The sequence below is a fragment of the Salmo salar genome, chromosome 12, assembly GCF_965601325.2.
Source record: "Salmo salar chromosome 12, fSalSal1, whole genome shotgun sequence".
Classification (NCBI taxonomy): domain Eukaryota; kingdom Metazoa; phylum Chordata; class Actinopteri; order Salmoniformes; family Salmonidae; genus Salmo; species Salmo salar.
The window spans coordinates 55,794,272-55,820,444 of NC_138302.1; the positions used below are offsets into that span (position 1 = coordinate 55,794,272).

The following is a 26,173-nucleotide window of genomic DNA, read 5'->3' on the forward strand; positions in this document are numbered from 1 at the left end:
AGAAGGGGTCACCAGATATAATTTTTTGCAGCCTTGATATACCAGATCATATACAACCATGTTAGTCTGAGAAATTATCTCACTGTATTGTCTAATTACTGTTGTATGATTCCAGTATAGAAGTGACATAACAGTAGCCTTCACACCTTTGCATCAAGGTGTTATAGGGAGCGCTGAGTTAGCCAATTATTGCTCAAAGGACTGCATTCCATGACGCCATGTTAATGAAATTGGGGCAACTCCTTAAAAAAAAAAAAAAAATGGAGTAAGAAGTGTTTTGTACATGGGTTGGATAGAAAAATGGAGTGTATTATAAAGGCTATTCACGTGTGTGTCAAATTAGTGCAATACGCGCTCTTGATTCCCTGGCGCCCGTTCCTGGTTGGATAGGGACTCGTGCTGCTGGGGATATCGCCATTAGATGACTCACTGATTTGACAGCTGACTGGCTCCTCTGTCAGTGACGTTGCTGTTTTTTTCCGACCGAAGCCTCTCTAAAATGGGGGGGTTCGATTAATCTCGCCCGTGTAGTCGTGTTTTGCAACGGCTGAAAATTCGCATTCCATCTGGAACCGGGCTGCCTCCCGAACGTGAGCTAGGTGCCGCGCACTGTCAGACGGCTCAAAACAAAAGTGAAATAGTTAAGCGGGGCGGCAGGTAGCCTAGTGGTTAGAGCGTTGGATTTATAACCGAAAGGTTGCAAGATCGAATACCTGAGCTGACAAGGTAAAAATGTGTCGTTCTGCGCCTGAACCAGGCAGTTAAACCCTCTGTTTCTAGGCCGTCATTGAAAATATGAATTTGTTCTTAACTGACTTGCCTAGTTAAATAAAGGTAAACAAAAAAAGCACGTGTAGTAATTAATAAGATTCTCTGTTTTCCTATGCTGAAGTGATAGTTTTCATTGTGAAGACAAAACTATTTAGAAAATTAAAACATTTAATTTATGGCCTATGCACCATGCTGCCTTGTTGACAACGTGACTCAGCGGCGCAAATTACTGTTCGTTTTGATAGGGCGCTCCTCCCTCCCCGCTTTTACATGATTCAACCCGGGCCAGTGTAAAATAACTCCCTTATATCTCGTCAAACAAGAGATCTATCCAAGAACCCACCTGATCGACTTGAACCAGTGGTAGTAGGCCTACAGTATATATTCCAGGTGCGCTTGACGAGAAATATCAGCTGGTCATTATCTGCGGTATGTTTTGGAATGAAACCTGCCGACCTGGAATTTGATTTAGTCTACGTAGGTGCGTAACAGTAAAATGCTGCCGTGTTATAATCTCTAACAGGAGGGGATTTACTAGCTACAGACTAATCCGTTGAGACCGCACATCCATCGTTTCGCGACAATCCGTTTTCCTGTGATGTGTTGGTCAACATAGTTTGTGATACGTTTATGAATGTGATGTAATTTGATACATCCTTGCTGGGCAAGAGTCCCGGTCACGGATAGACCGGCGCCAACGGTTGAAGAACATTAACTGACCAGATTTAGATCCAACTAATCTCCATGTATCTGCCACGGTGCTCGGCGAACAGAGACCATCGGTTTACCATTGTACAGTTAGCCCGCATGCTCTCGGTTTAGCCGGCCGCGGAGAGATGCGAGTAGATGTGGAGTACAGCCCGGTCGGCGAGGGGCTGGGGATGAGCGAGTTCTGGCTATATGTGTGGATGCGAAGGATCGCAGTGATCGCTGCGCATGTCATAGCTGTGGGTCTCACTGTACTGATTTCACTACTATCCCGCCCTGGAACAAGTGAGTTGCCTTCATCTTGTTGACCTGTAAAGTATTGACAATGATTTTGGCAATGAGTCATTTTTATCTACTTCCCCAGAGTCAGATGAACTCCTGAATATTATTTTTCATGTCTCTGTAACCAGGTTTTCATTCAACTTTTTTATGCGAGTAAAGTAGCCTACTGTCGGATAAAAAAAAGTCACGACGGGCCTGATAGAAACAGTACATTTTTAAGTAACATTTCAAAATGTCGACCAAAAAAATACTCTAGACAAGGTGGGATCTTTTTGTGTCTGTAAAATTAATTATGCGAGAAATGGCGGTGGAAACGCATTTATGCACATATTGCTTAATAATAACCATCATATTGAAGTAACTTGGAGTCACGCGATGACGTGTGGTCCTCCCACTAAGACTTGAAAAGATGCAGTTTATTAGGCCATGGTTCCCAAACTTTTTCCCCCAGGTCCCTCTTCCTGCATTGGGGAACGTCCCCTGCGCAAGCCAATTGTATTTCTATGGGAACAAGCACTGTTCACACCCCTCTTGTTGGCGGAGAGAACAATTAGCAGTTTTAAAGCTTATTTCCTGCAATTCTACACATGTTTGTCATGGGGTGCAGATATTATTTTGCCGTTTTAAAGCACATTTTGCCATGTCTAATGGGTATTCATGTGATATGAGTGACTCGAACATTTCTCCAAAATCTATGGACTAAAAATAACCTAGCTAAAAAACATCTGAGATGGGCTAGTTCATCTCAACATTTCTGAGAAAGTTATAAATAGCTCTAAATGTATGCAATGACTGACATGACAAGAGGGAAAGTGATGACACACTACCCAATTTCGAAATTTCACCTTTTGCATTCTGCTACTCCAACTTCCAATGTCAGTAATTCAATTTTGCCCATATTCTTGATGAAGAATGTTAAACTCACTGGTTTGAGACCACAAATCAACCAAATCCACTAAACGGCGTTGTTAATTACACTACATTGAAAATACTGTGATAGAAAATGATGATTAAATATAGGTTTATCTTCATTTCTACACACTTTATACCTAGTTTTAGTCATTTAAATTCAAACTGGAGTATTTTTCATTAAAAAAAAAATGTTTTACTCAGACACTCATGACCCATTCAAAACCCACCAGTTGAGAATCGCTGATGTAGGCTATGCCTGTATCGGCGACATGTTGGCTAGAGTGCACATGCCAATACCAGAATGGGCACATTAGCTATGTAATGCAACATTTTTAGTGACAAAACCATCAGTAGAGTTGAAAATGCGATGGAAACCCATTTAACTTGTATTTACAATTCGGTACATGGGAATTTAACTGCAAAGTTATTTTGATATGCTCCTCGTCATCACCCACAGCATTTTATCCACACGTCAATATGATGGAAACATCTCTGGTGGGAAAATGTGTATATTGTTTTCATGCAGATTTTTGAAGATCGCATGAAAATCTGTCGCCAATTGAAAGGAAACCTAGCTCCTCTCCAGTGTGAAAGAAGTTGGAGGTAGTTTCGCGAGCCAATGCTAACTAGCGTTAGCGCAATGACTGGAAGTGATAACCATAGATTTACAGTCATTGCACTACCGCTGGTTAGCATTGGCTCGCCTTATGCTGGACACAGACATAAAATGGTATCTGACTGGGGAAGTAGATAAAGAACCTCATTGCCTAAATCCTGAAGTATCCTTTTAAGCACAAAACCTGCAGGTCTGGGGAACTGGTGGGTGCAAGGTTTTGTTCCAGACCAGCACCAAAGCACCTCAAGCATTGATCAAGTATCAGTTGATCAATTATCAGATGTCTAATGCTGGGCTAGAGCAAAAACCAGCACGGATCCCAAGGACTTGATGCCTGCACTAGTAGCCATCAATTGGAATGTTTTGTTCAGTGTGGACAATCGCACAATGTGTCTGTGTTTCAGGTCTATTTTCCTGGCATCCTGTGTGCATGTCTATCGCAGTAAGTTATCCTCATAACATGACACACACACTATTGTACTGCAAAATACCATAATATACACAGAACAAAAATATAAACGCAACAGGCAAAGTGTTGGTCCCAGAGTTTTTCCATACTTGCAAAAAGCTTATGTCTCTTAAATGTTGTGCACAAATGTGTTTAAATCCCTGTTAACATTTCTCCTTTGCCAAGATAATCCATCCACCTGACAGGTGTGCCATATCAAGAATCTTATTAAACAGCATGATCATGACGCAGGTGCACCTTGTGCTGGGGACAATAAAAGGCCACTCTAAAATGTGCAGTTTTGTCACACAACACAATGCTACAGATGTCTCAAGTTTTGAGGGAGCTTGCAATTGGCATGCTGATTGCAGGAATGTCCACCAGAGCTGTTGCCAGAGAATTTAATGTTCATTTCTCTACCGTAAGCCACCTCCAATGTAGTTTTAGAGAATTTGGCAGTGCATCCAACTGGCCTCACAACCACAGACCACGTGTATGGCGTCGCGTGGGCGGGCGGTTTGCTGATGTCTACGTTGTGAACAGAGTGCTCCATGGTGAAGGTGGGGTTAGGTATGAGCAAGCATAAGCTACAAGCACAATTGCATTTTATCGATGGCAATTTGAATGCACAAAAATACCATGACGAGATACTGAGGCCCATTTTTTTTTATAAGGTATCTGACCAACAGCTGGCATATCTGTATTCCCAGTCATGTGAAATCCATAGATTAGGGCCCAATGCATTTATTTCCTCATCTGAACTGTAATTCAGTAAAATCAATGAACATGTTGCGCTTATAGTTTTGTTCAGTATACTTCTAGTCTTAGGTAAGGTACTGTCACATGCGAGAGATTAAGCTCTACGACCATCTTACCTCCTGCGCTACATGTGGGCCCTGCCATGCCCGCGGCACGCTGCCGGAAAAGGAGAAGCTGCAAATAAATTATACATCCAGCCCTCTCTCTCTCGCGCCTCTCCCCCTCTGTTTCTTTAATAATGGATCAAAGTGTGGAACAGAGATGTGACAGGCAGTTTCACCCTTAGCCCTGGGCTGATGACGTAAACGAGTAACTTGACCCAGAGGACTGACTGACTGGAGGAACGTTATAGAGCCGTCTCCAAAAACAGAGCTCAGAGGTCCTTTGTTGTTGTTTAGTGGGACAATGCTGAGTATAGGTTGCAGGTGAGATGTACTGGGCAGAACTGACCCAGCTTTCTAAGTCGGCTCAGAAACATTATTTCCCCCACCACAAGAGATTCCTTCTTTCGCACAGTCTCTCTCACACACACACACAGACACAGACGCACCACTGTCCATTGAGTCTCTGCGTTAAAGTATCTGTCTGTGCATTATCCTCAGACAGTGTTAACCCTCTGATTGTCCTCTGATGGTCTTCCACCTCTCCTCTTGTGTCTATCAGTACCTCCTGTGCCTGACCGAGGGGATCCTCCTCTTCTCTCCCGAGGGGACTCCGTTCTGCTTCAAGGCACGGAAGGGTAAAGTCCGTCTGCACTGGTTCATCCAGGCCCTGGTCATATTGGCTGCAGCCACCGGAGTTGGCTTCATGGTTGCCAGCAAGAACGTGTCAGAGCGCCCCCACCTGGCCACCTGGCACAGCCTGCTGGGGGTGGGCACCCTGGCTGCCACTGTCCTCCAGGCCGCCTGCGGTATCTGCCTCCTCTTCCCTAAGCTGCTCAAGCTGTCGCCTCCACGGCTCAAGCTCTACCACGCCACCTGTGGCCTCGTGGTGTACCTGCTGGCGACTGTGACCGTGGTGTCGGCCATGTTTTCTGACTGGTTCCAGGCCACGGTGAAGGGGGTGGTGTGGTACGCCTTCCTGCTGCTGCCGCTGTTCCCAGCCCTGGTGATCATGAACCAAATCACTAACGCCTACCTGCCACGCAAGAAGATCACCACCTGAGACTAAGTTGTAGGTTTTCACAGTACAGTAGACTATAGATCAGTGTCTCCCAAACCTCTCATGAGTACCCCCAGCCAGTCTACGCATTTGATGTATTCGACAACTAGCACAGCTGATTTAACTAACGAGGGGATTTATTAGGTGATCATTTCAACCAGCTGTGTTAGTTTGGAAACCGTCAACTAAGTGGACTGTCTATGGGTACTATGAGAGGTTGGGCAAACTGCTATATATACAGATATACGTATCTCGAAAGACTACCACCAGGAACTCAGTCTTACACACACAAGTACAAACATATACAAAGTACTAGTGACGGGAGTTAATTGAGTTAATACACGCACATCTATAAGAAGACCTGGGTGTGACCGTTGAATCCTGATAAACATGTATGGGACCTGCCCTGAAAGGCTACTGAAAGCTGACAGTGGTTGTAACCCCGAAGTCGTCTCCATTCCGTCATCTGTTTCTCCAGAGGCTACTTTGCGAATTTTATCTGGCGAACAATAAGTCTGCGATACTGTATCCGGATGGTTTAAGGCAGGGCTGTCCAACCTTGTTCCCGGAGAGCTGCAGTCCTGTAGGTTTTCACTCCAACCCTAATCTAGCGCACCTGATTCTAATAATTAGCTGGTTGATGAGCTGAATCAGGTTGGTTACAACTGGGGTTGGAGTGAAAAGCTGTAGGAGGGTTAGCTCTCCAGGAACAGGGTTGGAGTGAAAAGCTGTAGGAGGGTTAGCTCTCCAGGAACAGGGTTGGAGTGAAAAGCTGTAGGAGGGTTAGCTCTCCAGGAACAGGGTTGGACAGCACTGGTTTAAGGGAATACAGTACCACTGTGTATCAACCAGAGTGTGGTTGTAAGCAGAGCAGCTATGTGGGTGTGTATTTTACCAACCCTTTATACGTTTTGTTTTATGATTCTTCTGTCTTCAGTCAGCCTATATGTTACTGAACATTAGCCATTACGGCACATTTTACTTTTTTTTTTTACCCTTGTTTGACGTCTTGTCCGGAGAAGTGCGTGTGTCATTGTCATTGACACCGGAAAGTATTAGCTTTCTCTGAATGAAGGTATTCGCTAGAAACCCCTGGCGCACAAAGGCCTATTGGATGTACCAGCACGATGCCTAAACTTCTCCCAGTCTTATTCAGTAGGTAAAAACACTTGAAAGATATTGTGACCAAATACCAGCATGTTGTTGGGCCATTTTTATACTTGAAAAAGGGCAAATAAGTCAAACAAAAAGGGAATAATATCGTAAGAGACCATGAAGATTTTTTTTTAAATCTATCAAGTCTTCATGTATTGACGGTGCTGTGGCAGCCGCAGGAGTAAGGGAGTTGGTTCCTAATTTAGTTTTCAGAGCATACCTACAACTCTATTTCCTGCTATGCTATAGGTAGTTTACCAGCAGCAGCTAAAGTAACTTGGTGTCAGACTAATAAAATGGCCTTTGGTGCCCATGTTGTAAAACACAGTTCCTTGAACTACTCATCTCTTCTCTGCTTCACTTGCTTGTAAAACCAATCCAACGCCCTCCTGTTTTAATAAACTGTTTGTGTCCTCATTTTAACTAATGCAAGGTTGTGTTTACTGACTACAACGAGTGTGGCTGAATTGAGTTTCTAAGGTGGTCTTTTTAGTGTGATTATATGCTCTAATAGTTATGTGTGTCGTGTTTGAGTTCCGGGAACTGGGCGAATGGACTCACACTGTATACTTGCAGTCTGCCTAGTTTTCACTTCTGAGCACCTATGAACATAGATGTCTTCAGGTGTTGAAAAGTTGATTTCTTCAATGTTTGTTACGAGCACCTAATGAATGTAGCCTATTCTACTCAGGTCTATGACCTTCAAACTCTGTGCTCATTAGAGTAAGAAGTGGCCCCTAACCACTGATACGGGAGAAAATATTCTCATCCCCCTATTGGTTAGCATTGATACTGCGTGTAGGGAAATCTGATCCTAGATCTGTGTTTGAGTGCAACTTCTACCTTGTGTGTTCATTGGATGAGCTGAGTATTTATTAGTGGTCAGTAATCTAGGATTGTTTTAAAGAGGAACATGCAAGAGATTGTAACTCCTAACAATGTTATCTCCCATTTTATGCTTACTGGACATGACCCAGAACTCTAAGGTTGCAGTGAACCTGCTGATTGTGTTGTCTAAATAAAAACCTTGAATCCCATGATTTGTTTGTGAGGAATCATTATACTGTAGGTAAAGATGATGGATTCTAAAAAGACACCAATCCTGAGGGTTTAGAGGTTACACTTCGTTGCTTAGTGTATACGTACACACTTTCACATCTCAATATTTACAAATCAAACAAGATACAAAACCAGTGTCCCTTGGTATAGCATAAGTTAGTTTTATTCATTCCAAGCTGCCCACTGATGCTAGGACAGTTCATACTTCACCAGGAAGTAGAGACCAGTGGTCGGAGGTTAGGGGTCACTGGCCCTCCCCACAGATGAAAGTGACGGTTCCGTTCAACAAATCCTCCATGCTGACCGCCATCACCTCTGTGCTGGAGTGACCGTCCTCTGCGTCTCCCAGGGCAACATACACCTGCTGGGATTGGTCCACAGAGATCACTTGTCCCGCCACTCCAGCGGGGTCCTCCTCGGTCTCAATCACCTGATAGGAGGAATGACATGTCAATCCCATTTCACTCACTTGCCATAGTTACTAACATAGATATACTGTATGAGATAAGAGACTAAATACAGGAGAGCCTAGAGCCCAAAACCACCCGTCATCCCAACCCCTACTCCCTTTTTGAGATTGAATAGGTGTAAGCAATATGGCTCAGTTGGTAGAGCATGGTGTTTGCAACGCCAGGGTTGTGGGTTCGATTCCCAAGGGGGACCAGTACAGAGAAAACATTTCATGAAATGTATGCATTCACTACTGTAAGTCGCTCTGGATAAGAGCGTCTGCTAAATGACTAAAATGTAAAATGTACACTAAGGGCTCTATTCAATTACGCGTTACAGATAACGCAATGGAAATGTAAAGGACATTCCCGATTGAGCCGACATATGCAGTGTTTACCGTGAATGCAGTCTCTGCTTAAGCAGGAACATAGCCTTTGAATTTCAATCACGCGATGCAGATTGATTGGGAGACCCATAACACGGCGCACAATTGTCCCAGCGTCGTCCAGGTTTGGCCGGGTTAGGCCGTCATTGTAAATAAGAATTTGCTCTTAACTGACTTGCCTGGTTAAATAAAGGTTAAATAAAAAAATAAATAAAAATCAGAGGGCAAGATGGAGCCATTACACATATCCACTAACTGTAGGGAAGCAATTGGATAAGGGGTAGGGTGTAGGGGTTGACTTAGGACGCAGCCTTACCGTCTGAGAGGTGGAGGCCTGCTCCTGCTCCTCTATTGTACCTATGTGGCAGGAAAGGAAGTGCTCCTGGAGCTGAAGCTGGGAGGGGCAGACCAGCGGGCAGAGAGAACAGCCGAACGCTGCCCCCTCTTGGCTGAAATGCTCAGTGCTGGCATGCGCCTGCATCTCAGCCTCGCTGGGGAACAGGCCAGGACAGTACAGGCACTTCACCACTGACGAGTCTGAGTATGGGAAAATACAGGAGATCAATACACATGTACGCAGAGCAGACACAGACAGAAATAATGTATTGTTATATACAGTACCAGTCAAAAGTTTGGACACTCATTCAATATATATTATATATATATATATTATTTTACTATTTTCTACATTGTAGAATAATAGTGAAGACATCAAAACTATGAACTAACATATGGAATCCTCTAGTAACCAAAAAAGTGTTAAATCAAAACACATTTTAGATTCTTCAAAATAGCCACCCTTTGCCTTGATGACAGCTTTGCATACTCTTGACATTCTCTCAACCAGCTTAATGAGGTAGTCACATGGAATGCTTTTCCAACAGTCTTGAAGGAGTTTCCACATTTTCTGAGCACTTGTTGGTCCTTCACTATGCGGTCTAACTTGAGGTCGGGTGATTTTGGAGGCCAGGTGCAGCATTCCATCACTCTCCTTCTTGGTCAAATACGTCTTACACAGCCTGGAGGTGTGTATTGGGTCATTGTCCTGTTGAAAAACGAATTATAGTCCCACAGATGGGATGGCGTATCGCTGCAGAATGCTGTGGTAGCCATGCTGGTTAAGTGTGCCTTGAATTCAAAATAAATCACTGACAGTGTCACCAGCAATGCACCCCCACACCATCACACCTCCTCCTCCATGCTTCACGTGGGAACCCCATGTAGATCATCCATTCACCTACTCGGCGTCTCACAAAGACACAGCGGTTGGAACCAAAAATCTCAAATTTGGACTCATCAGACCAAAAGACAGATTTCCACCGGTCTAATGTCCATTGCTCGTGTTTCTTGGCCCAAGCAAGTCTCTTCTTTCTTATTGGTGTCCTTTAGTAGTGGATTCTTTGCAGCAATTTGACCCTGAAGGCCTGATTCACGCAGTCTCCTCTGAACAGTTGATGTTGAATTGAATTTATTTTGGGCAACAGACTAATACAACAAAATGCACAATGTGGACCCAGAGGATATCACTTGAAAGTATTAATTAAAATGCTTGTTCCCAAAGTGGTCCTCGATGGTAAAAACACTAACACATGTAATGATTAAAAGACAAGACAAAATTACAAACAACCATGAATACATTAATTTATATTGACAACCTAAAAAGTGGCACTATTCTCTGTACTTCTCCCTAACCTTAAAAATCAACAATATTCATTTCACATTAAAACAATCTATTAATTGCACATCATACCGATCATTCAAATAATACACCTGACCAGCAGTAGGGGGCACAAGGGGCAGTGGAGTGGTTTCTCTTACTTAGACAACCTTGTCCAAATGAAAACCTTTGCCTGTTTTTAAAGCTATTTTTACTTTTAATTTGCTTGATCTCCAAGGGAAGGCGATTCCATAGACAAATGACTGCATGGAAAAATGTGCTCCTCGCAGTACTGTTTACTCTTGGAATTTTACAAGACAACGCTAACTCTGGTATTGTGACCGTGTTGGTTATAGACCATATCAATGTGGTTTTTCATGTAACCTGGGGCATGATCATTTAAGATGTCAAACATATGATTAAGTTTAAGTTGGTCCACTCTGGACTCCAAAGGCAACAAGCCCACCGCCCAGAACTCCTGTACCCCTATGTGGGTCCTAGGGGGGACATTCAGCATATACCTGCTAACATTATTTTGCATGACCTGCATTCTCTTTTTCAGTTTTTTTGATAGCCCACTATACCAAGCAGAGCAGGCATAATCAAAATGACACTGAATCAAGGTTGAGACAAGCAGTTTCTTAACTTAAATGTTAAAATATCTAGTGTTACGATATAAAAATGTCAATTTGTTTGCCATTTTAGAAATAATTTTAGTAGCAATAAGGTCTCCAGAAAGGGATTGATCTAGGGACACCAAGATAAGATACTTGTTATAGATTCAATCTCCTTGACTGGACAGTTTACCGTTATCTTGTCAGCCCTAAGCAATCAACGTTTTGTTCCAAACAAAATCGATTCAGTTTTTCCCAAATATAGTGACAATTTGTTGTCAGACAACCAATCTCTAACAAAATGCAATTCCTTCCTTAGGGTCTCCTCTATGTAACCTATATCCTTCCCTGACACCAGTATGGCTGAATCATCAGCATAAAGCAAGAGTTTGCACTTTACTGTATCTGGCACATCATTAACGTATATAAGAAATAAGAGAGGCCCTAAAATAGATCCCTGTGGTACTCCACAGGATATTTCTTTGACCTCTGACAGAACATCACCAACATTACATATGAGTTCTGTTGGTCAGATAAGACCTAAACCAATTCACTGCTACATAATTTAGACCCATGCATTTCAGTTTCATCAGGAGAATATCATGGTCCACAGTGTCAAAAGCTTTCTGCAAGTCTAACATGACCATACCTGTATAGTCCCCCTTCTCACTTTTCTGCTTAATGTGGTCAAAAAGGTGGATAAGGCAAGTATCAGTGGAATGAGCTGTTCTAAAGCCAGATTGTAGTTCATAAAGAAGTTTGTGAAGGTATCCAATAAAGAAGGTATCCCTCAAGTTGATTAAAAACAAAATATCTCAACAACGTTGGATAAGGTGCTGAGGATTGACACAGGCCTGTAGTTTCCTAGATTTGTTTTACAGCTCTTCTTGTGGAGTGGAAACACCTGGGCTTGGGAAATAAACCACTACTAATAGAAAGGTTTACAATATGCGTTAGCATTTTAGCAGTGACACAAGTACTATCCTGAATCTTGCAGGAAGGTTATCCGGCCCAGTTGCATTGATTTTGCTCATTATTAAGCATAGTAGATTGGAAAGGTAACTTTGGGTCTTTCTTTCCTGTGGCGGTCCTCACGAGAGCCAGTTTCATCATAGTGCTTGATGGTTTTGTGACTGCACTTGAAGAAACTTTCAAAGTTCTTGAAATTTTCCGCATTGACTGACCTTCATGTCTTAAAAGTAATGATGGACTGTCGTTTCTCTTTGCTTATCTGAGCTGGTCTTGCCATAATACGGACTTGGTCTCTTACGAAATAGAGCTATCTTCTGTATACTAAACCTACCTTGTCACAACACAAATGACTGGCTCAAACGCATTAAGCAGGAAAGAAATTCCACAAATTAACAAGGCACACCTGTTAATTCAAATGCATTCCAGGTGACTACCTCATGAAGCTGGTTGAGAGAGTGCCAAGAGTGTGCAAAGCTGTCATCAAGGCAAAGGATGGCTACTTTGAAGAATCTCAAATATAAAATATATTTTGATTTGTTTGATACTGTTTTGGTTACTACATGATTCTATACGTGTTATTTCATAGTTTTGATGACTTCACTATTATTCTACAATGTAGAAAATAGTACAAATAAAGAAAAACCCTGGAATGAGTAGGTGTGTCCAAACTTTTGACTGGTACTGTACATTAGGAGTGCTATGGTATATAGAAATATAACATTATCGCAGCTCTTACCTGATTGCAGGTCCGGATTCCCCACCAGCAGCCCGTCAGAATCAAACATGCCTTTAGGAGACACAAAATAAAAATATATTATTTAAAATGAAAACAAGAACAGTATATTCCTTACAACAGGGATGCACAACACTAATCTGAGAATATCAAAAATTAAGACATTTTGCGATTACGGCAAACCAAGCAAAAGAGGGGGGGGGGGGGGGAACAGGCCTGGAAGCCAGGGCATTTTTTGGGTCTCTCCCTGGCCATCCTCACCTGTGTGCACTGTCTTCTGGTGCTTAGCCAGGCTACTGGCACTGTGGAGGAACTTGCAGCACACGCTGCACTGCAGCAGAGACTTGAGCTGCCGGTGGGTCTGACCTGCAAACACTTCCGGGTGGTTGGTACGGTTATGATACCACAGCCCCGACATTTGCTGTGGACGGAGAGATATGGTAAGTAATATACACTGAGTGTACAAAACATTAACAACTTCCTAACATTGAGTTGCGCCCCCCCCACACTTTGGTCCTCAGAACAGCCTCAATTCTTCGGGGCATGGACTCTACAAGATGTCAAAAGCGTTCCACAGGGATGCTGGCCCATGTTGACTCCAATGCTTCCCACAGTTATGTCAAGTTGGCTGGATGTCCTTTGGGTGGTGGACCATTCTTGATACACGCGGGAAACTGTTGAGTGTGAAAAACCCAGCAGCGTTGCAGTTCTTGATGCAAACCGGTGCACCTATTACCATTCCCCGTTCAAAGGCACTTAAATCTTTTGTCTTGCCCATTCACCCTTTGAATGGCAGACATACACAATCCATGTCTCAATGCTTAAAAATCCTTCTTTAACCTGTCTCCTCCCCTACATCTACACTGATTGAAGTGGATTTAACAAGTGACATCAATAAGGGAACATGGCTTTCACCTGGTCAGTCTGTCATGGAAAGAGCAGGTGTTCCTAATGTCTTGTACACTCAGTGAATAATATAATACGCGCCACTTAGCAAATGCTTTTATCTAAAGCGACTTACAGCGTGCATATATTTTACACATGGGTGGTTCTGGGAATCGAACCCACTATCCTGGCGTTGCAAGCGCCATGCTCCACCAACTCATCCTTCGATAGTAAAGGATGAATATAAAGGTGTTTACGCTATAGGCCTATTAGTCTTTCAGAGCTATCAAGTTCAAAGAAATGTTTAATCCCATTATCATAGACCAGAAACTCCCTTCAAGCCAAGAATAGCAGTTTTACAGGGATACTCTTCTCTCTCACCTGGTAGGACTTCTGGCAGAGCTTGCAGCTGAATGGTTTGCCCCCAGCGTGGACGGCTATGTGTTTCTCCAGCAGGGTGGGGTTGGTGAACATCTTGTTGCACTCAGGACACCGGTGGTACTCCTTAGGGTGACACTCCTGGATGTGCTTCCTGTGGTCCTCCAGTGTGGAGAAACTGAGACGACACTTCTGACAGTCATGAGGCTCAGAGATGTCTGGAGAGGGGCGGAGGAGTGGAGGAAAAGAAAAGAGAGAGAGAGAGAGAGGGAGGGAGAGGGGCGGAGGAGTGGAGGAAAAGAAAAGAGAGAGAGAGGGAGGGAGAGCGAGAAGGGTGAAAGCGAGGTTGAGAGATTTCTAAAATGTCCTCGGTGTCGTGTCTATTCACTTTGAAATATATATATTTATTTTTTTAGGGCCATAATAAACAGGAGTATCATACTCACTGTGAGACGTCTGTAGGTGAGCAGAGAGCCCGTTGGCCTGGCTGAAGCCTTTGCCACACTCCCTGCATACGTAGGGCTTGTCTCCGGTGTGTGTGCGCACGTGACGCGTCAGCTCAATGGACTGGGCAAACAGAGCCTCGCAGTACTGACATGAATACATTTTACCTAAAAACAAACCACACAAACACATGTGTATTGTTTTTTTGGGGGAGAATTGGTATTGTTTTGTGAATCCTGAGATGTGAGATCTGTTACAGCTCTTCAATCTGGTGCTAGTGTGTGACCTTCAGTGTGTGTGTGTGTGTGTGTGTGTGTGTGTGTGTGTGTGTGTGTGTGTGTGTGTGTGTCCTACCCTCGGAGTGTTTCTTCTTGGTGTGGTAGGCCAGAGCGGCAGCCACACTAAAGCTCATGTCACAGTTTTTGCAGTGGTAAGGCTTCTCTCCAGTGTGCAGTCGCATGTGGTTCTTCAGAGACGAGTTGGCTCCAAACTTGGCCCCGCACTCCTCACACGCAAACGGCTTCTCCTCAAAGTGCTCTGTGCGCTTGTGGTACAGCATACCTGTCGCAATACGAACACAGTCAATGAAACTGGAGACACATAACACACCAGGTGCTCCTGCAGAATGGTTAAGACCTGGTAGGCCTGCTATACATTAGTACTGGGTAAGATAGTGAGTTCCTTCCCTTTCAATGCAAAGTATTTTGCCACGCAGAACCTCTACACTAGCACAATCCGTTCCCAGCCCTGATCGGGCAAACTCACCTGAGGGGTGAGCGAAGGTCCTGCCACACATATCACAGGACACCTGCGGCCGTTTCTTCTTGGCGGCTTTGGACTCTGGGTGGGCCTTGTTGCGGTGGAGCTGTAGTGCCCGCGATGTGGGCAGCTCCTCTGGGCACTCAGGGCACTGCAGCCTAGCTTCCTTGGACATGGTGCAGCGCTTGGTGTGGGCCACCATACGACACTTAAAACCAAAGGCCTTACTGCACCAGCGACACAAGTACGGACGAGAGGGGGAGGAGCGCTTAGCCCTGGATCTAGTCTTCCTCTCCCCTTCTCCTTCTTTCTCACCGTCCTCTTCTTCTTCCTCCCCTTCGGCGCTGTCTGCGACTGCAGTAGTGGGCGACTGGGGCTGCTCCTCCGGCTCTTCAGCCTCGGAGCCTGGGGATCGATGCAACAAATCATTGAGTAGGCTAATTGATTTACCATTTGATAATGAATCGGTTGCCTGATAAGTAAAGTCCAAAACAACAGAAGAGCGATGGATGGATCCCACTCACACACTGTAGTCAACTCAATTGTTGTTGTGTTGCCAAACATGTTGGGTAAAGCTTGAAACCATGCTGTTGACCTTGTTTCCCCTACTCTGTACCTGTAGCTCCCTGGCTGGTGTCCTCTCCTTGCTGAGTGTGCTCATGCAGCTGGGTTGCCAGATTGGGGTGAAACTCCTTGAGCAGGCCCATCAGGGTGAGTAGTGTCTGGGCTGAGAGACTCCTCTGCTCCTTCACTCTGCTCTGGAGCCTCTGAAACACAGCAGGACCCCCCGGATCCCCCTCACTGCAGGACAGTATCACCTGAGATAGGTAAGGGTCAATACATGAGAGAATAATTCTGTAAATGTCGTAGAGGAAGACTTGTTCACCATTTTAAGGAATGGAGTGTTGCATTGAATTGTGCATTCTGTCATAGCAGAGACCACCCACTGGGCACAAACTGGTTGCAACGTAGTTTGTCCACGTATTGTGCCGTGGAATCTACGTGGAAAATACATTGGATATGAAAATAGTCATCAACATAAACTGTTATTTTAAAGGTTAGATTTCAACCACAGGATTATGTACCCATGGTAACCAAATTTCAACATAGACCAACCTTGTAAAAAATATGTTGAATTTGTACCTTTAAACCAACGTCAGATCTTCAACGTTATATCCACTATCAGAAGAAAAAAAACAGGCTGGGCAGCACCTCCTACTGGAGTTTTGATTTTTCTACTGCTACTCTTTGGTCTCCCATCCAGGGTTTTAACAAAGCCCTGCTGGTGATAACACATTAATCTGTTGTATAAATAAACTCAATACCTGACATTGTATTCTCATTTAAACTTTGCTGTGCTTTTAAACAGTTGAAAGCACAGTGATAGACATTTGGGTGACAACTAAACCAAAAATTGGACATTATTTTTCCATTGGAATTTGGTTGTGCTTTTAGATGGTTGAAAGCATAATGATAACACACTGGAAATTCAACTGACTTTTGGCTGTCTTTTTGAGTGTGTGAATATAGTTGTAATTTCATTAATCAACCTCTCGACCAAATATTACCCAATTATCCACATTGAAATGATGTAGTGCGCCCAGTGGGCACTGTCTCCATCCAAAGTCTCACCTGTCTCTCCTCTGTGGAGATGCCGTCCCAGGTCTGCAGTGCTCTGAGCCACTGCCGCACATCCACCACCTCTGTATCTATCTTGACTCCTCCCTGGGACAGGGGGTCCACGTCAGCTGCAACCAGGAAATACAATCTTAGTTGACATGTCACCTGACTCACAGAAGCATCATAACAGAATTGATACAAATAAATCAGTAACAAAACGGAACACCGCAATGATCCCATTTGAATTGAAACCCACCTGTGGTCTCTGGAAGTTGAAGGCGAGCTCTTTTAGATGGTGGCCCATCCTTCTCTTTCCTCTCCTCTTTCACTGGCTCGCTCCGTGTGGCTGCTGTGGTCACTTCACTCTCCAAACTAGCCTCTTCCACCTTTCCCTTCCCCTGGGCTCCAGAGGGGCCAATCTTCATACCACCCTCTCCCATGCTTGGGACAGCTGTCTCTGGGGAAGCTGTGTGCTCGGCCTCCTGGCTCTGGAGCTGTGGTTGGGTGGTGGCGGGTGGTGGGGTAGGTGAGGCTGGTTGTGTAGTGTGTGTGGTGGTAGTCGACTGATTCATCAGGTTGGTGAGGATGTTCTTGCAGCCCACAGCTACGTCAAACATCTGCAGGCTGTCTGCGGCAGCAATGATGCGGGTGAAGTTGTGTTTCCCTGGGGGAAGCTTTCCGGTGTACACCATGTCCAGCAGGCAGGAGAACTCCTGGGACGACACCACAGCCGTGTCGATGGAGATGCTGTCTGAGCCCTCCAGCAGAGACCTGAGACAGAACAGATGGAAGTTGTGGGTGCATTTAGGATACACATTGTTTATAAATTACAATGTGCATACTGTAGGCAAGGAACCTTTCATAATTGAGGACAGTGCCATTTAATTGGACAGTATAAGCAACAAAGCTGCTTGATTGAAATGAATGATTAATTGATCAACCTAAAGAGCAGACTGGAGGCTGCCAGCACCAGTTTGTGGGCGTGATGGGGTGTGTCCCCCACCAGAATAGAGCAGTCACAGAACTGACTCTCCTTCCTCAGGGCGCGGAGCTGCTGCATCAGCTGCCTGCTGTAGTTGGGCAGCTCCATCACAATCAGTCTACCTGCACAGGTATGGGGAATGAGGAAACATGGTGATGGCGACCGGCAATCTTGGTTACATTTTAGTCATTTAGAGATTTAGAGTGGTGAAATATATTTTTTACCCATGTTTTATGAAACAACCACACAGCATGATTATTGCAAATAAAGCCTTAAGAAATAACCTTCACGCTGTACTGGTCATCACACTGGTGTGTGTGTGTGTGTGTGGCAGGGAGGGACGCGGAGAGTCTGTTCTTGTTTTTGAATCCATGTTGTAGAAGGCACATGGAATTATGCATCAAATCATCAGCTCCAGTGGCATTTATTTGATGTGTAGAGGAAAACACTAAGCAGTGTTGTGATGTAATCATCAATAAAAATGATGTACGCTATGTTATGCAACAAGGGAGATGGCAAATGACCTTGCTAGCTGGATAGCCTATCACTTCTAATAGGTAACGTAACTAAATAAAGTTACCTACTCGTTCAGAGTAATCTGATGTGAAAATATTGCAGAAACACAGAAAAGTAGCTAACTAACATTAGCTCACCAACATTTGTTTTTTACTCTGATGTAGACCATGCTACAACCTGAACCTATCCCTGCTAGCATCAAAAGCTAGCTTTGAGGACAGTGGAATTAGGTCACGAAATGTCGAATAGAAACGATAAGCAACTACTAAACAAACTGACCAGAAAACAACTCCTCGTTCTCTTTACCTTGACTGTTATTCAAATAATCCGGCTCTTTATTTAAACTCCATCGATGAACAAACTAAACAGCGCAATAAAGCTTCGGTATTTTGAAATGGCGATTGCTCGCAAGTATGTATAGAGAAAATAGGAGACAGGAATCCCATTGGGCAATGAATGGAACGTATAATGCGTCACACAGCAGACTATCGACCAATCGAGTTCACGTTGTCATGCTGCGTCACGCAATCCTGTCTCCAAGTCAGGGTATGAGTCGAGAAACCTGCCAATTTTCCTCGAAAGTATGTAATGTCACGATTACAAAGCTTTACGATATTACAGAGATAAGTTAATTTTATCACATATTGGAAAATATTTGTCATGTTGTACTTCTTGTCGACGAAATTGATGTTTATGTTGGGTTTTTGAGCTATGGCCCAATTGACTCCCATACACTCCTTGAAGGAGAGCTCCCAGAATCGCCCAGAATACATCGCGCAGTCCATTGATGTGCGTCAATACGATTCCAATGCTGTTTCCTATCTCCTCAAAAGTATCTATAGTATGGGTAACTGCATATGTGGAGTATCTGAAAGTGGGCGTGTCAACATAAGTAGGAGGCTCAACAGCACTCTGTAATTATTTTATTTAACTAGCAAGTCAGTTAAGAACACATTCTCAATTACAATGGCGAGTTACACCGGCCAAACCCAGACGACGCTTGGCCAATTGTGCGCCACCCCATGGGACTCCTAATCACAACTGGTTGGGATACAACCTGGATTCGACACCTCTAGCACTGAGATGCAGTGCCTTAGACCGCTACGCCACTGGGGACCTCTTGTTTAGACGGTTTTGATTGAGTGTGTTATTTTGTCGTTTCTTAACCCCGTAATGTCGATGTCTGCTTCCTTCCTCGTGGCAATCTAATTAGAATAAAACAAAAATCGTCCATTTAAAATCGTTTTATTTTTTATTTTTTTTGCATTGGATGCGTCTCAATACTCCACATCCGTATACGTAACACTTACGCACCTGCGCTGAAAGGTGACAGAACTATGGCGGTGTTTGTTAGACCATGAGACATGCCAAAAATCGGTCTTCTCACAAAATCGACTGTAGCGTTGGCCTACAAACTATACTGCTCAAAAAAATAAAGGGAACACTTAAACACATCCTAGATCTGAATGAAAGAAATTATCTTATTAAATACTTTTTTCTTTACATAGTTGAATGTGCTGACAACAAAATCACAAAAATAATCAATGGAAATCCAATTTATCAACCCATGGAGGTCTGGATTTGGAGTCACACTCAAAATTAAAGTGGAAAACCACACTACAGGCTGATCCAACTTTGATGTAATGTCCTTAAAACAAGTCAAAATGAGGCTCAGTAGTGTGTGTGGCCTCCACGTGCCTGTATCACCTCCCTACAACGCCTGGGTATGCTCCTGATGAGGTGGCGGATGGTCTTCTGAGGGATCTCCTCCCAGACCTGGACTAAAGCATCCGCCAACTCCTGGACAGTCTGTGGTGCAACGTGGCGTTGGTGGATGGAGCGAGACATGATGTCCCAGATGTGCTCAATTGGATTCAGGTCTGGGGAACGGGCGGGCCAGTCCATAGCATCAATGCCTTCCTCTTGCAGGAACTGCTAACACACTCCAGCCACATGAGGTCTAGCATTGTCTTGCATTAGGAGGAACCCAGGGCCAACCGCACCAGCATATGGTCTCACAAGGGGTCTGAGGATCTCATCTCGGTACCTAATGGCAGTCAGGCTACCTCTGGCGAGCACATGGAGGGCTGTGCGGCCCCCGAATAAATGCCACCCCACACCATGACTGACCCACCGCCAAACCGGTCATGCTGGAGGATGTTGCAGGCAGCAGAACGTTCTCCACGGCGTCTCCAGACTCTGTCACGTCTGTCACGTGCTCAGTGTGAACCTGCTTTCATCTGTGAAGAGCACAGGGCGCCAGTGGCGAATTTGCCAATCTTGGTGTTCTCTGGCAAATGCCAAACGTCCTGCACGGTGTTGGGCTGTAAGCACAACCCCCACCTGTGGACGTCAGGCCCTCATACCACCCTCATGGAGTCTGTTTCTGACCGTTTGAGCAGACACATGCACATTTGTGGCCTGCTGGAGGTCATTTTGCAGTGCTCCTCCTGCTCCTCCTTGCACAAAGGCGGAGGTAGCGGTCCTGCTGCTGGGTTGTTGCCCTCCTACGGCCTCCTCCACGTCTCCTGATGTACTGGCCTGTCTCCTGGTAGCGCCTCCATGCTCTGGACACTACGCTGACAGACACAGCAAACATTCTTGCCACAGCTCGCATTGATGTGCCATCCTGGATGAGCTGCACTACCTGAGCCACTTGTGTGGGTTGTAGACTCCGTCTCATGCTACCACTAGAGTGAAAGCACCGCCAGCATTCAAAAGTGACCAAAACATCAGCCAGGAAGCATAGGAACTGAGAAGTGGTCTGTGGTCCCCACCTGCAGAACCACTCCTTTATTGGGGGTGTCTTGCTAATTGCCTATAATTTCCACATGTTGTCTATACCATTTGCACAACAGCATGTGCAATTTATTGTCAATCAGTGTTGCTTCCTAAGTGGACAGTTTGATTTCACAAAAGTGTGATTGACTTGGAGTTACATTGTGTTGTTTAAGTGTTCCCTTTATTTTTTTGAGCAGTGTATAATGACCCCTCTACGGAAAGATAATTATTGGTCAACTGTGGGAAGCATTGGAGTCCACATTGGCCAGCATCCCTGTGAAACACTTGACACCTTGTAGAGTCCATGACCCGACAAATTGAGGCTGTTCTGAGAACAAATGGGGGTGCCACTCAATATTAGGGAAGTGTTCCTTCATCTGTGATTTGATGGGCTATGTATGATAGGGACACCTGCAATGTTTGTTGTTGAATGTACTTTCTTGTTTGTATTGTTACTGTATGCAGCAGTTGTGTCCAAGACAAATTTCCACATAGGGACAAAAGTAAATCTTGAATTACCTTTGGAAACACAATGGGTGGTCCTGAATGATAGGCCTAAATGTTATTCTGATACATAGCCTATTCATCTTGACATATGTTTATACTGTATGTTCACCTGCCCAGGGACTGCAGATTTAAATTTGCTGTTATCCAAATCTGGTGCAATGGATCACTTCTCATATTCTGAGACTTATATTGTTGTACATTGCCCCTGCCAAACAAATGTAATACATATATACACACATTGCCTATTCAGCTCAAGCTAAACAATCCTGAACCACAGATTTTACATGCAATGCAAGTACTGATAGATGGACTCAAATCACACAAATGTTTAGCCTGGGCTGATGGTTTCCCATGTGAACAGCTTCCCAACTTATCACGCAGGGGGAAAAAATTAGACCTGAAGGACATTTTGAAAAAGGGCATTGATGTGTGTGTATGTTTGGGTCCACAAATGGGAAAACATTCCCTCTAAACATGAAGGATATTAAAGAAGAGAACAGTGACTAAAATCTGGGTTTATAATTGCAATTCAACTTTGCTATGGGTTTGCTGAGCCAAATGCAGGTAACGTTAGCCTATAGCCCCTGAAAGGCCAACATCTAATTTCAGGGAAAAGTCCACAATGAAACTGACATTGAATGTGGAGAATGATACATTTGCAATAGAGCTGTGACCATGATCCCAATTGATAACTTCCAACTTAATTAACTAAATATGGCTATTAATAATGGCATTATAACAAATAAGGCTACAACAACAAACTGAGTTATAGGCTATTTATTAAATCCGTTTGCCAGCTCCAGGTAGGCTACACAAGTGGCACAAATTGACTTGCAATGGCTCCAGTGATATCATTTCAATATATTTATTGTATCAAATGGTAAGCTACAGTAGCCTGCTATGGCATACAAATTAATAGCCTTTTTGATTGCCAACAGATGCAAATGTAGCCTATCATTCTCCACATTTAATGTAATTTGAATCAGCTTTCCATACACTTCTGTTGACAGACCCATTTCCAAACACACTGCTCGACCTACAAACTGCGCATTCTCCAAAAGGCATTTCGTTAAATCATTACATTAAAAAGACACAGATCTGGGACCAGTTTACCCTCTTTGGCCACAAATACTTCAAGATCAGTGCTTAGGGAGAACTCTAATGCGCTCAATGTTTATTCACTTATGAGAAATTTAAATTAGAGTGAAATAATTTTTTCTTCAATTGCAAAAACAAATTATGCAAATAGTAGTACTAAAACTACAAACACCAACCATCCGCTCTTGTAGCTGCAGTACAATACATCGACTTGGTTTACTGTGTATATTAGAGAATGAATTACAAAATGTGAGTATATACTTACTTAATCCAATATCAGTGGTCAGAGGGGCGGTTTCCAGGACAAAGGATTAGGCTTAATCTGTGTCGGGGAAACCGCCCATTGTATTTTCCTACAGTGCACAAACAAGTCCAAAACAATGTGTGAGAATCTGTACATTCAAATTAGAAGAAAACATAACTTTATTGCCCATATGAAATTAGAGAAAAGAACAGCTCACACCAAGGCCTGCATCTGTTTCTGACGTCAGCACAATCTAATCTAAATTTCCATTTTTTTTTTTTTACTCATTTAAGAAATATACATATTTTCTTCTCCTAAATGTCACAAGGGAGTATTTTGTTAACTTTGTTGAGGTTGTTTAACCACCAAACAGTTACAATTTTCAATATTTAACATTTGCATTCTTTAAATATGTATTATGCATTCTTTAAATATGACCACAAGCTTCCATTGAACAAAAACATTTCTCTTGTAAAATTCAAGGAAAATTTTGTCCTACAATCGAAATAAAATGGGCACCTATGACTGGGCCTATCCTCTCAGAAGCCTACGGAAGCAGACAGAAGAGAGAAGTTTGGGCTCCATATTGGAAGATGCCACTCAACTAATGACCCGTTTCTACTCACAGTCCGGGCAAAGAGAGCGTGACCACAAAGTCCCAGAGAATGCATAAACGTCTTTAAATATTAAAAGCCAGCCGCTACTTTTGTGATAAAGAAAGGGTTTGCAACATAGTCACAGTTTAAAAAAGAAAAAAAATTAAAGCACTTTTTCCCCCATTCATGGACACTAATTCAAGCATTTTATTCTTGTTGTCCAGCTTCAGTCCGCTTCGAGGGCAGCGACTTGTGTTCTCTTCAGTGGCCAAGAAGCCCAGTCCCTAAATGGATACATACGCATGTTTTACCAACATTGACATACAATCAATAAATCTGGTCAAATTTAACATAGCTCCACATACTGCAGGTCAAGCATGTAGACATTGACCATGTCCGAATACCCATAGCAGCGTACCACATACTTAAACTGCATACTATGTACTCATCGTCGCATACTATTTAGCACATACCATTTAGTAAAAAGTATGCCACGGCCGCAACGCAGTAGCGGCTCGTGACTGGCTGAGCAGGTGGGGCGGGGCCGAGTGCAGGTGGATTTTTCCAAATTCAACAGATATGCATCGCATTAACCAGCCTGATAATAGCCAATTAGATTCATTTCTCCAAACTCTGAATAGAATAAGAAGGTGTAATAGTCTACCTATAACCAGCCTGAGAAGGATTATCACATTTGACCTATACCGTAGCCCATATAGCCAATCTATCCTATTGTAAAAAGGACTGAAGACAGAAAGATCATTTGGTTCCATTTCAACATGTTTATTAGTGAAATCAAAGTGCTGTAACATATACACACACATATATTTGAAATATATATATATATATATATATATGAAATAAAATATCCTAGTACATACAAACGTTTGAAATCAAAAGGCTATTGCACAGAAGGAAAAAAAATATGGAGTCTGTTGAATCGCAAATTCAGAACCACTGGACAGCAACATAATAAACTAAAGCCCTGATCAAGATGAGAATGACTGCTAAGTAGCCATGTTATGTTGTTTGGCTACATGAAGAGAACTTAGGGCCTATGATAAGCCACCTATCATCCGCAGCCCACCTCTTCCAATGAATCGTGGAAAAGTGTGCATCAAATTCTACTAGATGAAAAGCCGAAATTAGAATAACATCCAGGCATTTAAAACACTATTTTCGACAATGTACAGGGGGGAAAAAAGTATTTGATCCCCTGCTGATTTTGTATGTTTGCCCACTGACAAAGAAATGATCAGTCTATAATTTTAACGGTAGGTTTATTTGAACAGTGAGAGACAGAATAACAACAAAAAAATCCAGAAAAACGAATGTAAAAAATGTTATAAAATGATTTGCATTTTAATGAGGGAAATAAGTATTTGACCCCTCTGCAAAACATGACTTAGTACTTCGTGGCAAAACCCTTGTTGGTAATCAGAGGTCAGACGTTTCTTGTAGTTGGCCACCAGGTTTGCACATATCTCAGGAGGGATTTTTTGTCCCACTCCTCTTTGCAGATCTTCTCCAAGTCATTAAGGTTTCGAGGCTGACGTTTGGCAACTCGAACCTTCAGCTCCCTCCACAGATTTTCTATGGGATTAAGGTCTGGAGACTGGCTAGGCCACTCCAGGACCTTAATGTGCTTCTTCTTGAGCCACTCCTTTGTTGCCTTGGCCACGTGTTTTGGGTCATTGTCATGCTGGAATACCCATCCACGACCCATTTTCAACGCCCTGGATGTTCTCACACAAGATTTGACGTTACATGGCCCCGTCCATCGTCCCTTTGATGCGGTGAAGTTGTCCTGTCCCCTTAGCAGAAAAACACCCCCAAAGCATAATGTTTCCACCTCCATGTTTGACGGTGGAGATGGTGTTCTTGGGGTCATAGGCAGCATTACTCCTCCTCCAAACACAGCGAATTGAGTTGATGCCAAAGGGCTCCATTTTGGTCTCATCTGACCACAACACTTTCACCCAGTTGTCCTCTGAATCATTCAGATGTTCTTTGGCAAACTTCAGACGGGCATGTATATGTATTCTTGAGCAGGGGGACCTTGCGGGCGCTGCAGGATTTCAGTCCTTCACGGCGTAGTGTGGTACCAATTGTTTTCTTGGTGACTATGGTCCCAGCTGCCTTGAGATCATTGACAAGATCCTCCCGTGTAGTTCTGGGCTGATTCCTTACCGTTCTCATGATCATTGCAACCCCACGAGGTGAGATCTTGCATGGAGCCCCAGGCCGAGGGATATTGACAGTTCTTTTGTGTTTCTTCCATTTGCGAATAATTGCACCAACTGTTGTCACCTTCTCACCAAGCTGCTTGCCGATGGTCTTGTAGCCCATTCCAGCCTTGTGTAGGTCTACAATGTTGTCCCTGACATCCTTGGAGAGCTCTTTGGTCTTGGCCATGGTGGAGGGTTTGGAATCTGATTGATTGCTTCTGTGGACAGGTGTCTTTTTTACAGGTAACAAGCTGCGGTTAGGAGCACTCCCTTTAAGAGTGTGCTCCTAATCTCAACTCGTTACCTGTATAAAAGACACCTGGGAGCCAGAAATCTTTCTGATTGAGAGGGGGTCAAATACTTATTTCCCTCATTAAAATGCAAATTAATTCATAACATTTTTGACATGCGTTTTTCTGGATATTTTTGTTGTTATTCTGTCTCTCACTGTTC

The 26,173-nt window shown here is 43.6% G+C and overlaps 3 protein-coding genes across 4 annotated transcripts in view; 1 reads left to right on the plus strand and 2 right to left on the minus strand.

Annotated features, from left to right (window-relative positions):
- Positions 1-50: 50 nt before the first annotated feature.
- Positions 51-7,852, plus strand: cyb561d1 (cytochrome b561 family, member D1). The gene is made up of 3 exons (XM_014131890.3): positions 51-1,764; positions 3,694-3,731; positions 5,160-7,852. Exons 1-3 carry the CDS (start codon positions 1,608-1,610, stop codon positions 5,658-5,660), a joined length of 696 nt encoding a protein of 231 aa, XP_013987365.1. The 5' UTR covers positions 51-1,607; the 3' UTR covers positions 5,661-7,852.
- Positions 7,853-8,008: 156 nt separating this feature from the next.
- Positions 8,009-18,712, minus strand: zbtb40 (zinc finger and BTB domain containing 40). The gene is made up of 13 exons (XM_014131887.3): positions 18,573-18,712; positions 17,710-17,872; positions 17,025-17,539; positions 16,781-16,896; positions 15,765-15,966; positions 15,155-15,553; positions 14,744-14,950; positions 14,392-14,556; positions 13,949-14,163; positions 12,944-13,103; positions 12,686-12,736; positions 9,023-9,243; positions 8,009-8,301 (listed from the first exon to the last, which is right to left on the minus strand). The coding sequence occupies exons 2-13, from the start codon at positions 17,856-17,858 to the stop codon at positions 8,116-8,118; spliced, it is 2,586 nt and encodes an 861-aa protein (XP_013987362.2). The 5' UTR covers positions 17,859-17,872; positions 18,573-18,712; the 3' UTR covers positions 8,009-8,115.
- A 3,604-nt stretch (positions 18,713-22,316) lies between these two features.
- Positions 22,317-26,173, minus strand: part of usp48 (ubiquitin specific peptidase 48) — a 30,597-nt gene continuing 26,740 nt past the window's right edge. For both annotated transcript variants that reach the window (XM_045692013.2, XM_014131879.3), the window contains exon 27: positions 22,317-23,776. In XM_045692013.2, coding sequence (XP_045547969.1) covers positions 23,754-23,776 — 23 coding nt within the window. In that variant the 3' untranslated portion in view covers positions 22,317-23,753. The remainder of the gene's footprint in view (positions 23,777-26,173) is intronic.